The sequence below is a fragment of the Etheostoma spectabile genome, unplaced genomic scaffold, assembly GCF_008692095.1.
Source record: "Etheostoma spectabile isolate EspeVRDwgs_2016 unplaced genomic scaffold, UIUC_Espe_1.0 scaffold00001614, whole genome shotgun sequence".
Taxonomy (NCBI): domain Eukaryota; kingdom Metazoa; phylum Chordata; class Actinopteri; order Perciformes; family Percidae; genus Etheostoma; species Etheostoma spectabile.
The window spans coordinates 1-17,352 of NW_022602782.1; the positions used below are offsets into that span (position 1 = coordinate 1).

The 17,352-nt window shown below is 41.2% G+C and overlaps 1 protein-coding gene and 2 pseudogenes across 1 annotated transcript; all 3 read left to right on the top strand.

Moving 5' to 3' along the window:
* The first annotated feature begins 290 nt into the window (after nucleotides 1–290).
* Nucleotides 291–2,368, top strand: LOC116675178 (WD repeat-containing protein on Y chromosome-like; annotated as a pseudogene).
* Nucleotides 2,369–3,465: 1,097 nt separating this feature from the next.
* LOC116675179 (uncharacterized) lies at nucleotides 3,466–4,615 on the top strand (annotated as a pseudogene).
* A 7,652-nt stretch (nucleotides 4,616–12,267) lies between these two features.
* LOC116675182 (WD repeat-containing protein on Y chromosome-like) lies at nucleotides 12,268–17,036 on the top strand. Its single transcript, XM_032507201.1, has one exon. It carries the CDS (start codon nucleotides 12,546–12,548, stop codon nucleotides 16,830–16,832), a length of 4,287 nt encoding a protein of 1,428 aa, XP_032363092.1. The 5' UTR covers nucleotides 12,268–12,545; the 3' UTR covers nucleotides 16,833–17,036.
* The last annotated feature ends 316 nt before the right edge of the window (nucleotides 17,037–17,352 follow it).

A 17,352-nucleotide genomic window follows, 5' to 3' on the forward strand; every position in this document is an offset into this window, starting at 1 on the left:
TTACTGAGGTCACTATCTTTTACTTAGGTCAGGTATCTCGATCCATTGCACATTTGGTACGCAGACACAGAACGTTACACACAATTGTGAGAACTTGCAGCTCAAGTTTCAGCACTCCGAACATAGAACTAGAATTCTATTCATTGCTCCAGACTGCTAAACTCTCAGCACAATTGCATTGTTATCATTCAAACTAAACCAGGATTGACATCTTAAGGGTTGACATTTTAATTCTTAAGCAACTCTATTAACTGGTTAATTCGGTCGGAGGACCTAATGAGAACGCTAAAATGGATTCTAGAAGTGAACTTACAAAGACGGACAAAATGTTTACTGCTGAAAATGTGCAAGAGATTGTAACGCTATTTCATGAGGCGGATTCTGATGGAGATGGACGATTGGACATTGAAGAATTCTGTGAAGGACTGAAGCAGTTATTCCCTACTATGGATGAAGAAGATCTCATTGCCCTCCACATGAAGATTGACACAAATGGAGATGGAGTGTGGACCTCGGGGAGTTAACAGACTACCTGGTGAACAAAAACAAGGCATCACAAAATATGGCTTTTAAAAATCAAATCTTTCCTAAACCTATAAAAATGATATCGGTGGATCACATAGATTGATGTTGTCTGATTCACCGTCCCTTCGAGAATGACAGGAAACCTGACCATGGTTCAGAGGTTTTATTAGGACAAACCAGCACTTACCAAAAAGGTCAATACCTCTCCATCACTCGAATGGTATCCTCAACTTCTGGCCTGACAGCTTTGACACCTCATACCCAATTCAATTATACAAAAAGGAAAACACACTTCCTTTTTCACACAACAAGAAAATGCACGTAATGACATGGTCTACATCAGTGAACTCAAGCAACTGGCTATCTCCACTTCTGACAGGGAACTAATATTCTATCGCTGCAATGAATTCCCTAAGTTGTTTTCAACCAGCCACTCTTTAATAGTAGAGGACAACATAGTGAATACCATGAACTACTGGTCCAATGGCACTAAAGCAGTGTTTTCCTTTGGCGATGTAAAAGTTTTTTGTCTGTGTTTGTCTCCAACAACATATGTGAAAACGGCCTCTTCTTCAGAGATGCATATGAGAAAATCTCTCTGCAAAGTACCAACTGTTTATGTTTCTACCCTGTTAAAAAACCCCTCTAAAGACTTTCTATGTGTGAAGGTCAACATCTTTAATGACATTTGCAGTCAGATTCAATACTTTCCATCACTTAGCTCATTTGCCATCTGCGGTAGTTCATCCAAGACAATGGTCCTTGCTTCTCTACCCAAGACATCCGCAACCAAAATGTCTACAACAGTCTTTAAGAGCAGAGGAGATGTGGACTTCTTCACCTGTGTAGAATACTCCACTTCCTCTGGGTATCTGCTGACCGGTGGGACGGACGCCCTACTGAGGACGTGGTTTCCCCACAAAACAGTGTCATGCATCCAGGAATTAAAGGGACATGCCAAACCCATCACCCATATAATGTTAAATCCCAAGGAAAAAGTTTTTGTTAGTTTATCGCTGGACCACCATATATGTGTTTGGTCAGAGGATGCAATGATCTGTTTGCAAAGCTTCAAGATAAAGAAATGATGCAGAGTCCTATCTCCAGTGTGTGTTACAACACACACAACAATGAGTTAGTCCTAGCTAACACAGATATTGGCAAATATCTTGGAAGAGGAACTGATGTGTTTAAAAATGCATTAACATCGCATGACAAGCCCCTGTGCTGTGCTCTCTATCACAACATTTTCAAACAGGTTGTCTCTGTTTGCCAAAATGGCGTGGTGACAGTGTGGGATATCTTAACAGGAACGGCCGCCATGCAGTTCAAGGTGACTCCAGATCAGTACGTGGGGCATGTTGCTATTTCATTTGATGGACTAAAGCGCAGACTGATCACAATTTCCCAGGATGGAAAAGTTAAACTTTGGAACTTCAACAACGGAACAGAGCTTGCCATTCTTCCTGTTACCGTACAAAGGGAGGTGACAGGTATCGTCTGTGTAGACAATAGGGTGTTTGTGTCGGGAAAGAACTCCAAGATCATTTATGACCTGGACATACACGGATATGACAACAGATTTTTGAAGCATTATTATTTAGATGACATTTGCTCAATGGATGTCCATGAAAACACACTGGTTACTGCCTCCAGCTATGGAAATATTGTCATCTGGGAGGCCGCCAGTGGCGAAGTTCTCTACTGGCTCAATGGCAGCAACAGCCCTCGGACAAACATGGCAGACAAAACCACTCAGGGCCAGACAGGGAGTCTGCTTGGTGACAAGAGTCCAAAGCATGTCAGAGGCACTGGGAAAAGACCTCTAAAAGTAAATCCCTGAATGGGAATGACATTGATGTGATTAACATACCTCTTATCATATGTCTGAAGACCAGGGAGGTTAAAGTTCACACAGCCACACTGCTGACGTCTTCAGATGGCAACATATATGCCTGGTCTGTTATTAGCAAGGGAGGATTGATTGGAAAGTTCAGAGCAGTGAAGGATGAAGGAGCAGTCATTACCACCATGTCAACTGATCCCAATGACCAGATATTAATGACCGGGGATAGTACCGGAAAGATTTATCAGTGGGACATTCAGGCTTTTGGGTTTAAAAAACAGGCAAACAACGAGCCATTTGAGGATATAATGGGTGGTGCGTGTCATTGTGTCCACCTCCTCTGTTGCACTCTGGCAATCTCACATCACAGGGTGGTGAGTGTTCACTGTAACCCAACTTGTGAAAAGTTAATTACCGCAGGGAACTGCAATGTCTGTCTGTGGGAAAACACAGGAACCTACATAGGCCTCTTTGGGAAAGACCAATGGGGTGCTTCACAAATCAGCCTTGAGGAGAATGCTGAACAGGAGGAGACCGGCAGACCAAGCACAACGAAGACAAGCAACTTTCCATTGGCACGTCCTGTCTTTCCAACAAAATCAAAGTCAGAAGAACTGACAGACAGCATTAAAAGCCTCTGTGACAGAATAGACAAGGTAGTCAGCCCTAAGAAGCCTGGAGACAAATTAACAGAGGATCTACTTGATCGTGTAAATAGACGGATGATGAAGATTCAGTCAGGACTTGACTTAATAAAAAGCGAAGCCAATTACAATTATTTGAACAAACTAACAAACCCCTGGAAAATCTGTATTTTAGTGAGGTCCACCAGGGGTCTAAAACTACATCAACACCATGTCCACCAAACACCAGACCAACTACACGTTGCACTAATGACACCATCAGCTTAGCAAACATGCAGCAATCTGATGGTGCCGTGAAGCAGGGGACTGAACCCACTTCAAAACAAGTACACATACAAGGCAGTGTCCTGACACCAGTTCCACCAAACACCCTGCCAGGCATGGAGGGGTCTCAGCAAAACACCGACCATGTACACTTCCACCCATCAAGGATAAGGTGCATCGCCCACATCATCAGACCCGTTCAAAGTTTCAGCAGAGAGACACCTTAAAAGGCGGTGTCCTCACACCAGTTCCACCAAACACCCTGCCAGCTATGAAGACCTCGCCACACATGCAGCTGGACCCCTCTAGGTCCAAATATGGGCGTGTGCTCAAGACTCAGAAGAGAGACACATTACAAGGCAGTGTCTTCACTCAAGTTCCACTAAACACCCTGTCAGGTACAAAGGGGTCTTGGCAAACACCGGACCATGTACACTTGCCACCCATCCTTGATAAGGTGCAGAGCTCACATCCTCAGACCCAGATTCAGCAGAGAGACACATTCAAAGGCGGTGTCCTCACACCAGTTCCACCAAACACCCTGCCAGCTATGAAGACCTCGTCACACATGCAGCTGGACCAGACTAGGTCCAAATATGGGCGTGTGCTCAAGCTTCAGCAGAAAGACACATTACAAGGCAGTGTCCTGACACCAGTTCCACCAAACACCCTGCCAGCTATGAAGACCTCGCCACACATGCAGCTGGACCAGACTGGGTCCAAATATGGGCATGTGCTCAAGACTCAGGAGAGAGACACATTAAAGGGCAGTGTCTTCACTCAAGTTCCACCAAACACCCTTTCAGCCATGGAGGGGTCTCAGCAAACACCGGACCATGTACACATGCCACCCATCGATGATAAGGTGCATCGCCCACATCATCAGACCCGTTCAAAGTTTCAGCAGAGAGACACCTTAAAAGGCAGCTTCCTTCCACTGTGTCAACCAAACACACTACCAGCTTTGAAGACCTTACCACACATTCAGCTCTCGGCTAGTACAGTCAAGCACGGGTATAAAATCACATCAAAGTATGTACCTTTACCACCCATCTCTGATAAGCTCACCACAGACTGCACTAACGCTACAAGGAGCTCATCAAGATTACTCAGGAGAGGCATTAAAAGGTGAGGTTCTCTCACTATTTCCGACAACCACAACAACCATTTCCAATCACTGGCAGCATGAAGGGTGATTGTGTGGGTTTAGTCCAGGTGATCTGGTTTCCTTAAACAATTGTGTGAGTTCATTCCAGGTGATCTGGTTTCCTCAAACAATTGTATAGGTTTTCTCCGGGTGAACCGGTTACTCCCACAATTAAAATAAATAAATAAATGTATACTAAAAAAACAGTATTTGTTGAATATCAATGTTTTGGTATGAACATTAGCTTGTGACCTTGTTCATTGTGCCCGCTACAACCCAGCTTCTTAGGAGAGATCTACCGAAGGCACGGAGAAAAAATGAGCAAAAACGTGATAAATTATGGACATCAAGTGGACAAATCCTGGATTTAACAGTTTGGACTTAATGCTCAACGACCCCGAAAAAGGCACACGTTCCAGGCTGGATAGAAAACCATTCACTTCATAACAAACATCCTTATGGGTGTTCATGTGACTTTCATGTGAAGAATGCATTGATCTTTTACTTAGGTCTCTATCTTCGACCCACTGGACATTTTGGCACACAGAAACACAATTCTGAGAGCTTGCAGCTCAGGTTTCAGCGCTCCAGAACATAGAAACAGAATTTATTCATTGCTCCAGACTGCTAAACTCTCAGCACAATACATTTTTTTCATTCCAATAGAAATTTGAACTAAACCAGGATTGACACTTTAATTCTTAAGCAACTCCACTAAACTACATTCTAAGAAGAGATGTGTTAGAAATTATCTACAGAGTGTGCTCAAGGACAACAAGCAAATGTGTGTGAATCATATATATATATATATATATATATATATATATATATATATATATATATACATACTACGGTCAAATGTTTGGGGTCACTTAGAAATTTCCATTGCACTCCATTATAGACAGGATACCAGCTGAGATCAGTTGCCTTGTTTTTTTAACCAGGGCAGCAGTTTCCAGATTACATTATTTGCTGACATAATTGTAAATAGGTTTGCCAGTGTTTTTCTAGTTAGTTTTTTAAAATGATATCAGATTAGTAAACATAATGTGCCTTTGGATGATTGGAGGAATGGTTGCTGATAATGGGTAATGTAGATACACTACCGGTCCAAAGTTTGGGGTCACTTAAAAATTTCCATACCACTCCATTATAGACAGAATACCAGCTGATCTGAGTGGGGGGGCTGATCTTTAATGCAATATCTACATTACCCACGCGTTAGTGCACCATTTGTACCATAATTGTATTAAATTAAATGGTAAGCCTTACTCCTACGAGATGGGCGAGTTTTTCTTACGTTACACACAAAGCTAACAGGCTATAGTTAGCCTGTACCATAGACAGTTAAAGAAGGCCTGTACGTATGCTAGCGGATATAGCTAACGTTGCGTAGCCAGCCAGCAACTTGGGCAGTAGAGTTTTGGCGAGCTAACCACGACAGCGTTGTCGACCACAATCAACCTGCAGAGATGTGTGAAATGGAGACACGAATAACGTTTCCTTTCCCAGAGATCCTGAACGTTATTTTCATTTGTGACGTTAAAGACAAAGGAAGGGTAGCCCGAGTGGGACTCAATTTGGCCACAAGTTGGTGTGGAAGCATGGACTGTATACTGGTTCACCCTGGAAGCCTGGACATGCTTTTCCCCTCGGAAACCTAGACTCGATACTTCAGTACTTTAAATAAAGCTGTTAATTCACACTCCTGGCTCTGCGTTCTGTACACCATTCACACCTAACAGTTACCACTTCATAAGTACGTATTAGGCATATCATTTATATATTTTATTGGATGTACTGTATGTATGTTTTATTGTATTTAAACTGTTAGAATTAGATCTTGACATGCATGTCCTTGTATAGTTTTTAGTTTTCACTTTAAAAATGTAAATGCAGTAAATATTAGGTAGATTTGATTCGATCATTACATTGAATAAGTTTTTTTTTTCCTATGCAATTTGTGATCATACTTTTGTTATAATACATTTACAATAACCCTACACAGATTAAACAGCAATTATTGCATTTTCAATTACACTTGATTTAATTATAAATTATACCAAATTACCAATGTCCTCTTGTATGACTACAATACTGTTTGTCCCTATAGTTACGTCAGAAAAACAAAATGTAGCTCTAGAAAGACCTTTATTGCACGTTGAAATGGGCATTAACTTAAAAATTACATAAACCACAAACATTGTATCTTTTTATTTAAGATTATGTTGAAAATTGAATTAAAAAATGTAGTTCACCTTTTACAATCCAGTGGAAATTCCATACATAAAACACTGTGGGTTAAGGTAAATAAATAATTGTCACAAGACAAGTCTACATAATAAAAAGAAGTAGTTGAATCTCTAGTGCCACATTGTTAATTCCAGTAGTAGCTGCAGGTCCTCCGCCATTCCTGCGACCAGGTTGACGGCTTCGACATCTCCCAGGTCATTCCCGCCACAGTGTAGGGACTGGAAAAAGAACGGGAGAAGGCTCTTCCACCGCAGACCACCCCAGCCAAACCAACAGATGTAGACATCTTCAATTCAATTTGATTGTTTCAAGTATTGGTACATACTGACAAGTGTCTGGTGCCAAAACCGGCTTCATTTGTCTCCGTTTCCGTCCAGTATCTGCCCTGTGACCAAGAAAAAATTCCTCTGGCTGGACCAGGTGAAATCTTTCTAAAAAGTGTGTATTCTTCATTTTTAAAGGAGGAGGTCTATGTCAAACATTTGTTTGGCACTTTTAAACTGTCCCATTAGTAGCACAAGTTCATGTGGTGCATCCATATTTTTAGAATATATCAAGGGTTAAAGGACTTATGTGTCAACAGGATTTGGAAAAACTGGTGCATGCTTTCATCTACAGTAGACTTGACTACTGTAACGGGGTCTTTACAGGTCTCCCTAAAAATCAATCAGACAGCTGCAGCTGATCCAGAACGCTGCTGCTCGGGTCCTCACTAAGACCAAGAGACTGGATCACATCACTCCAGTTCTGAAGTCTTTGCACTGGCTTCCTGTGCCTCAAAGAATTGATTTCAAAGTACTTCTGCTGGTTTATAAATCACTTAACAGTTTAGGGCCAAAATACATTTCTGATTTGCTGCTACACTATGACCCCCCCAGACCTCTCAGGTCATCTGGGACAGGTCTACTTTCTGTCCCCAGAGTCAGAACTAAACAGGGGGAAGCAGTTTAGTTTCTATGCTCCTCATATCTGGAATAAACTCCCAGAAACCTGCAGATCCACTGCTACTCTCAGTTCTTTTAAATCACGGCTGAAGACCTTTCTTTTTCATGCTGCCTTTCTTTAAATGACTGTTCATTTCTTTAGTGTTTAATTTCTTATGCTGCACTGTAACTTTTATTCTTGTGTTTTATGTGTCTTAATGTTTATATTTTTATCTGATTATTCATGTGTTTTATCAGTTTTAATTTTTTATCTGCTTTTTAACTGATTTTGTGTAAAGCACTTTGAATTGCCCTGTTGCTGAAATGTGCTCTACAAATAAAGCTGCCTTGCCTTGAACCCTGATGAAACAGAATTTTGTAATGTAGCTACAGTTGTTTCCACAAGTGTAGTGATTGAAAACAGGTATGTGTCCAGAACAAACCAGGACGGGAGGCCAGGTACAAAATAAAAATGGAATTTTATTCACACAGTTTGCATAGATTCAAAACACTAAAAAAATAACGGCCAACAAGCACCAGTGTGGAACTACACAGTAGCGACTTTAAAAAAATGCAATGGCACCGTCTCAATTACTTGATATAAAAAGCAAAATTGTACTGGAATAGTTTAGAGGCTATTAATGCGTTAGGACCTAATACACACAATAAAAGAGCAATAGAACAAAACATCACAGCACACTTTAAAACTCACACATTACATGCAGGGACAATAGAAGGCAACACCTTCAACCACCCTAGCAAGCAATAAGGGGTCTCTAAAGCTATCTTGGAGCCTATAACCAGCCCTAAAATTGCGCAGCGTCCGTCAGGGATATTGCATTTACCCTTTAATAATAATAATAATACATTTGAAATGGACAAAAACAAACCCAATTGAAAAAGAAAACAAGTTGTAGACATACTTACTACTTTAAATTAATGTGGGAAAAAACAATGACAGACAATGTTGCACTTGAAGACAGTCCTATATAAAAAAACAAACAATATTAGACCACTTTCCAGCATATTTTAAGACAATACATTTCATAGAATGGTCGGACAGTCTGCCGTACCTTCAAGTCATTTAGGTTTCATGCAGACCAGCAGCATGTTTTGTGTCGTTATGACCGTTACTAGAAACAAAAACGATACACTGAACATCTCAGTTAAATTCTACTATGTTTGCTAGATAGCTTACAGTCATTACTTCAGCTCGTCTAAACAGCTGAAATGTTTGGCCTGCACATGTCGCCTAAACGCTGCACTTCCTGAAACTGCGAGGCGAGAGAGAGAGCGTAAATTACCTTTGTCCCTAAATATCGTTATTTGTTGAATGAGTGTGACGTTGACGTCACACCCAAACTTTCGAACCCCACTGTATAGTTCACATTCATATACTGTACTTACAATCTATGCAATCTATGAAAAAAGTAAAGTACATAGCTAATTCATTGTATTTATGAAAATGAAAAAAACTGAGCTTTCACTGCTTTTTTCACTTTGCCCTCATTGGACCGGGTCCAGAATCAAAACCATGATGCAGATTTGACAAGTCTGTGTATTGTGGACATGGTCCAATATGGACTAGCTACATGTGAAAAAAGCTGTGAAATTGGACAGACCCTCATTCACACACACACACAGTTCATCTTTGCATTTTCCCAAATCTGAAACTGTAGTCTTCAGCATCATGTGCACTGGTTGAATTAACACAGCTTGTATGCCTGTCACATCTACTGTAGTAAATGTCACTGTGTTCACTTTGAAGGAATCACTGCACATGGCTCAGCACTTGTAATGACATTTTGAGCATGTTTAGAGGCTATAAACAAGTTTAAAACTTGTTGGGTGCAAACTCTAGCAGGAGGATAACATGGTGTAGGCACCACTGAAGGGTTTCATTTTTCTCTCTACTGACAGACCTCCAAATTCACTAAAAGAGCTATGTGTTGAAATTGACCAGAATTCTCCTTTAACAGAAGGATTCCTTTTTAAAGTATTTAAAAAAAAAAAAGTGAATATGGCTTTAACAGGCTGAAAAAGATTTCAAATTATGCTTTAATTGGACATTTAAGCCTTTAATTTTAAAATCATACAGACAGGTCCGATGTTACCCAAGTGACACATTAGTTATGGCTCACCCTGTTTTGGAATGAGCCTGACATAAGGATTCCTTTTAAGAGTAGCCTGAAGAAAAAAAAAAAAGAGATAAAAGGAACAGAAGGACTCAAACGCAACGGCTTGCCAAACAGAAGGATTTATTAAATAAGAAAAAGGAGAAGTGGGGAGGCAGACGCCAGGGATCGAGACTGGGAAGACTCGGGGAGTGGAAGAGCCGGGAGCGTGGAGCCGAGGAGGAGACACCCAAACCAGGAAGGGGAACGGAGTCAGGCTGAAGCGGGATGCCGTGGGAGGGCGACCGAGAGGGGAAGCCAGCTGACCGGAGACGGGAGCGAGAGTGGAGGTGATGACTGGGGGGAGAGAAAACAAAAGAGGTAAGTAACTAGTAACACAGGGATTTAAATGTTCAACACGAGCGAGAGGCTTGTTACAAGTTTCACCAGGGTGAACGAAGCACCGATCAAGCGAGGAGTGGATGGAGAGCTGGGGTGGATGTACTGTCGTTAATTGGAGATGGCAGGCAGGTGTGGGCGGCGGGAGCAGGTGACTGTGGATGGAACTCACGTGTGGATTGTCAGCTGGCTTCACCAGGAGGGGGAGTGAGAGACAAGACAGCAGGGAAAAAACAGGGTAGGCCGATAGCAAACTCAGAAACATAGAAAACAAAACAAATACTCACGGCCAGCCGGACCCCAAGCATAACATAAAACATATTTCAAATATAGCTTTAATTGGACATGTAACCCTTTAATTTTAAAATCATACATCAGAATGGGCTTAAATGTCTTATTTCCATCAGAAACCACTGTTCACAAACTGCTCCAAACAGCTCTATTGCAGTCCATATATATATATATATATATATATATATATATATATATATATATATATATATATATATATATATATGTCCTGTAAGTTTAACATTGTAAAGTCTCCTCTGCAATTGTTCAACTTCTACCAGCAGGCATTGATGGCATGGAAGTTATGTTACGTAGTTATGTTTCTCTCCACACAAAACAATAATCTGGAATAATAAATATATCACTATTAAGAATAAAGACTATTTACTTTAACAAATTGGATACAGAGCACCTTTACGATGAAATTGTAATTTATTTTACAATAAAACATTAGTCATGTACAACAAGAGAATATGCGTTGTGCCAGGTTCTAGAAAAATGCCATATATACTGGAACTTGTGTCCTGAGAACCAAATCATTTCCTATTACTTTTAATACAGTTTGGTAAGCAAAGCTTTACCATCTGGCATCCACCAGCTAATGACAGCTCAAGCTGGAATTGGTGAGAGAACAGAATTAAAGTTGCATCTCAATGGAATAGTAATTGAAAGTCCTAAATGCATAAACAAAAATATCAGAAATATTTCAGAACAAAAGCAGATTACACCAAGAGGTAAATTCTTTTAGAATTTGTTACTTTCAGAGGTAGGATGGGAAAATAATTGGCTTTTCCCTGTATAAATAACAAAGTAAAGGCGATATACCCGAAAATCTTGCTTCAAATATACCCATCAAACTTACACATCTCAAAAAACACAGAGATTGATGCCAAGATTAGCTTTTGTGATAATGACATGGAAAAATCGGCACATTAAGTATTTCATGAAGCTTTTGTCAGGCTTGGAATAATTTATACTATGCAAAACAAAGACGCAAGTTAAAATAGACTGGAAGAGTGTCATCACTGGTTTTGACTACAGCGAAATATATTAACCTCATGTTATTATTAGGCAAATATATTCATAAATCTAAACCATGCTTTAACCCTCTTAACCCCAAAACCTGCTGGGGGGCTTTGAAAAAAGCCTGTTTTGTTTAAAAGATCGACAAAGAAAAAACACTTACCCTAGAAAGAAGGTGAAAAAAGAAATTGTTGTATGTAATTGGATAAAAAGTGGATAAAAAACTCACATAGAAGATTTCCAACTTCAAAAATTGTAAAAAAAAATAAATAAATACAATTTTATTTTTATTTGCATGATCAAGAAACTGTAAAATGCATAAAATTCTGTTTTTTCCCCTCTATTTTATTTTAATAAATTATCAAATACAATTAACTAACGTTTATCATTTTTATGTTTTATGCCAATATAACTCTGTTATGTGTTGTTCAACAGACATTTAGGAGCTATTCCTACTTCTGGCCATGGTTGTGTTTGGGAATGTGAGATACCGGATTAGCATATGGGGTGAAAAATGAGATCACAGTGAGTATTAATGTGACATGAGCAAAAAAACGCTTAAAAATGGCTTGGGTTGTAAGAGGAAAAAAAAATATTTCTGCGATTTAAAGCTGTGAATGTTGAATTGTTATCTGCTTTTAGAAATGCAATGAGATAAGTTGTATTCAATTGTATTCAAAAGTTGTAGTCAATTACTAATGTCTGTATTTGTATGTTTTAAATTGTTGAATAAAGTTTTTTAAAAAATCCTTCACTTCATAACAAACTATGACATCATCATTGGCTTTCATGTGAAGAATGCGTTGATCTTTTACTGAGGTCACTATCTTTTACTTAGGTCAGTATCTTCGATCCATTGCACATTTGGTACGCAGACACAGAACGTTACACACAATTGTGAGAACTTGCAGCTCAAGTTTCAGCACTCCAGAACATAGAACTAGAATTCTATTCATTGCTCCAGACTGCTAAACTCTCAGCACAATTGCATTGTTTTCATTCAAATAGAAATTTGAACTAAACCAGGATTGACATCTTAAGGGTTGACATTTTAATTCTTAAGCAACTCTATTGAACTGGTTTATTCGGTCGGAGGACCTAACTGAGAACGCTAAAATGGATTCTAGAAGTGAACTTTCAAAGACGGACAAAATGTTTACTGCTGAAAATATGGATGACATTGTAACGCTATTTCATGAGGCGGATGCTGATGGAGGTGGAGGATTGGACATTGAAGAATTCTGTGAAGGACTGAAGCAGTTATTCCCTACTATGGATGAAGAAGATCTCATTGCCCTCCACATGAAGATTGACACAAATGGAGATGGAAGTGTGGACCTCGGGGAGTTAACAGACTACCTGGTGAACAAAAACAAGGCATCACAAAATATGGCTTTTAAAAATCAAATCTTTCCCAAACCTATCGAAATGATATCGGTGGATCACCATAAAGCGATTGTTCGTCTGATTCACCGTCCCTTCGAGAATGACAGGAAACCTGATCATGGTTCAGAGGTTTTATTAGGACAAACCAGCACTTACCAAAAAGGTCAATACCTCTCCATCAGCTCGAATGGTATCCTCAACTTCTGGCCTGACAGCTTTGACACCCCATACCCGGTTCAGTTATACAAAAAGGAAAACACACTTCCTTTTTCACACAACAAGAAAATGCACGTTACTGACATGGTCTACATCAGTGAACTCAAACAACTGGCTATCTCCACTTCTGACAGGGAACTAATATTCTATCGCTGCAATGAATTCCCTAAGTTGTTTTCAACCAGCCACTCTTTAATAGTAGAGGACAACATAGTGAATACCATGAACTACTGGTCCAAAGGCACTAAAGCAGTGTTTTCCTTTGGCGATGTAAAAGGTTTTTTGTCTGTGTTTGTCTCCTACAACATATGTGAAAACGGCCTCTTCTTCAACGGTGCATATGAGAAAATCTCTCTGCGGGATTATCCAACTGTTTATGTTTCAACCCTGTTAAAAAACCCCTCTAAAGACTTTCTATGTGTGAAGGTCAACATCTTTAATGACATTTGCAGTCAGATCCAATATTTTCCATCACTTAGGTCGTTTGCTATCTGCGGTAGTTCATCCAAGACAATGGTCCTTGCTTCTCTACCCAAGACATCCACAACCAAAATGTCTACAACAGTCTTTAAGAGCAGAGGACATGTGGACTTCTTCACCTGTGTAGAATACTCCACTTCCTCTGGGTATCTGCTGACCGGTGGGACGGATGCCCTACTGAGGACATGGTTTCCCCACAAAACAGTGTCATGCGTCCAGGAATTAAAGGGACATGCCAAACCCATCACCCATATAATGTTAAATCCCAAGGAAAAAGTTTTTGTTAGTTTATCGCTGGACCACCATATATGTGTTTGGTCAGAGGATGCACTGATCTGTTTGCAAAGCTTCAAGATAAAAGAAATGATGCAGAGTCCTATCTCCAGTGTGTGTTACAACACACACAACAATGAGTTAGTCCTAGCTAACACAGATATTGGCAAATATCTTGGAAGAGGAACTGATGTGTTTAAAAATGCATTAACATCGCATGACAAGCCCCTGTGCTGTGCTCTCTATCACAACATTTTCAAACAGGTTGTCTCTGTTTGCCAAAATGGCGTGGTGACAGTGTGGGATATCTTAACAGGAACGGCCGCCATGCAGTTCAAGGTGACTCCAGATCAGTACGTGGGGCATGTTGCTATTTCATTTGATGGACTAAAGCGCAGACTGATCACAATTTCCCAGGATGGAAAAGTTAAAATTTGGAACTTCAACAACGGAACAGAGCTTGCCATTCTTCCTGTTACCGTACAAAGGGAGGTGACAGGTATCGTCTGTGTAGACAATAGGGTGTTTGTGTCGGGAATGAACTCCAAGATCATTTATGACCTGGACATACACGGATATGACAACAGATTTTTGAAGCATGATTATTTAGATGACATTTGCTCAATGGATGTCCATGAAAACACACTGGTTACTGCCTCCAGCAATGGAAATATTGTCATCTGGGAGGCCGCCAGTGGCGAAGTTCTCTACTGGCTCAATGGCAGCAACACCCCTCGAACAAACATGGCAGACAAAACCACTCAGGGCCAGACAGGGAGTCTGCTTGGTCACAAGAGTCCAAAGCATGTCAGAGGCACTGGGAAAAGACCTCTAAATAGTAAATCCCTGAATGGGAACAACACTGCTGTGATTAACACACCTCTTATCATATGTCTGAAGACCAGGGAGGTTAAAGTTCACACAGCCACACTGCTGACGTCTTCAGATGGCAACATATATGCCTGGTCTGTTATTAGCAAGGGAGGATTGATTGGAAAGTTCAGAGCAGTGAAGGATGAAGGAGCAGTCATTACCACCATGTCAACTGATCCCAATGACCAGATATTACTGACCGGGGATAGTACCGGAAAGATTTATCAGTGGGACATTCAGGCTTTTGGGTTTAAAAAACAGGCAAACAACGAGCCATTTGAGGATATAAATGGGTGGTGCGTGTCATTGTGTCCACCTCCTCTGTTGCACTCCTGGCAATCTCACATCACAGGGGTGGTGAGTGTTCACTGTAACCCAACTTGTGAAAAGTTAATTACCGCAGGGAACTGCAATGTCTGTCTGTGGGAAAACACAGGAACCTACATAGGCCTCTTTGGGAAAGACCAATGGGGTGCTTCACAAATCAGCCTTGAGGAGAATGCTGAACAGGAGGAGACCGGCAGACCAAGCACAACGAAGACCAGCAACTTTCCATTGGCACGTCCTGTCTTTCCAACAAAATCAAAGTCAGAAGAACTGACAGACAGCATTAAAAGCCTCTGTGACAGAATAGACAAGGTAGTCAGCCCTAAGAAGCCTGGAGCCAAATTAACAGAGGATCTACTTGATCGTGTAAATAGACGGATGATGAAGATTCAGTCAGGACTTGACTTAATAAAAAGTGAGGCTCAATTACAATTAGAGTTTAAAGAAACTCACAAACCCCTGGAAAATCTGTATTTTAGTGAGGTCAACAAGGGGTCTAAAACTACATCAACACCATGTCCACCAAACACCAGGCCAACTACAGGTTGCACTAATGACACCATCAGCTTAGCAAACATGCAGCAATCTGATGGTGCCGTCAAGCAGGGGACTGAACCCACTTCAAAACAAGTACATTTGCAGCTCACACAAAGTCAATTCAAGCCACACCCGCCCCTCATCAGAGGTGGATCTGCTCATGACCAACTCTCTTACCGGACTGCATATTTGGACCAGACTATGTCCAAATATGGGCGTGTGCTCAAGCTTCAGCAGAGAAACACATTACAAGGCAGTGTCCTGACACCAGTTCCACCAAACACCCTGCCAGGCATGGAGGGGTCTCAGCAAAAACCGGACCATGTACACTTGCCACCCATCAAGGATAAGGTGCATCGCCCACATCATCAGACCCGTTCAAAATTTCAGCAGAGAGACACCTTAAAAGGCGGTGTCCTCACACCAGTTCCACCAAACACCCTGCCAGCTATGAAGACCTCGCCACACATGCAGCTGGACCCCTCTAGGTCCAAATATGGGCGTGTGCTCAAGACTCAGAAGAGAGACACATTACAAGGCAGTGTCTTCACTCAAGTTCCACTAAACACCCTGTCAGGTACAAAGGGGTCTTGGCAAACACCGGACCATGTACACTTGCCACCCATCCTTGATAAGGTGCAGAGCTCACATCCTCAGACCCAGATTCAGCAGAGAGACACATTCAAAGGCGGTGTCCTCACACCAGTTCCACCAAACACCCTGCCAGCTATGAAGACCTCGTCACACATGCAGCTGGACCAGACTAGGTCCAAATATGGGCGTGTGCTCAAGCTTCAGCAGAAAGACACATTACAAGGCAGTGTCCTGACACCAGTTCCACCAAACACCCTGCCAGCTATGAAGACCTCGCCACACATGCAGCTGGACCAGACTAGGTCCAAATATGGGCGTGTGCTCAAGACTCAGGAGAGAGACACATTAAAGGGCAGTGTCTTCACTCAAGTTCCACCAAACACCCTTTCAGCCATGGAGGGGTCTCAGCAAACACCGGACCATGTACACATGCCACCCATCGATGATAAGGTGCATTGCCCACATCATCAGACCCGTTCAAAGTTTCAGCAGAGAGACACGTTAAAAGGCAGCTTCCTTCCACTGTGTCAACCAAACACACTACCAGCTTTGAAGACCTTACCACACATTCAGCTCTCGGCTAGTACAGTCAAGCACGGGTATAAAATCACATCAAAGTATGTACCTTTACCACCCATCTCTGATAAGCTCACCACAGACTGCACTAACGCTACAAGGAGCTCATCAAGATTACTCAGGAGAGGCATTAAAAGGTGAGGTTCTCTCACTATTTCCGACAACCACAACAACCATTTCCAATCACTGGCAGCATGAAGGGTGATTGTGTGGGTTTAGTCCAGGTGATCTGGTTTCCTTAAACAATTGTGTGAGTTCATTCCAGGTGATCTGGTTTCCTCAAACAATTGTATAGGTTTTCTCCGGGTGAACCGGTTACTCCCACAATTAAAATAAATAAATAAATGTATACTAAAAAACAGTATTTGTTGAATATCAATGTTTTGGTATGAACATTAGCTTGTGACCTTGTTCATTGTGCCCGCTACAACCCAGCTTCTTAGGAGAGATCTACCGAAGGCACGGAGAAAAAATGAGCAAAAACGTGATAAATTATGGACATCAAGTGGACAAATCCTGGATTTAACAGTTTGGACTTAATGCTCAACGACCCCGAAAAAGGCACACGTTCCAGGCTGGATAGAAAACCATTCACTTCATAACAAACATCCTTATGGGTGTTCATGTGACTTTCATGTGAAGAATGCATTGATCTTTTACT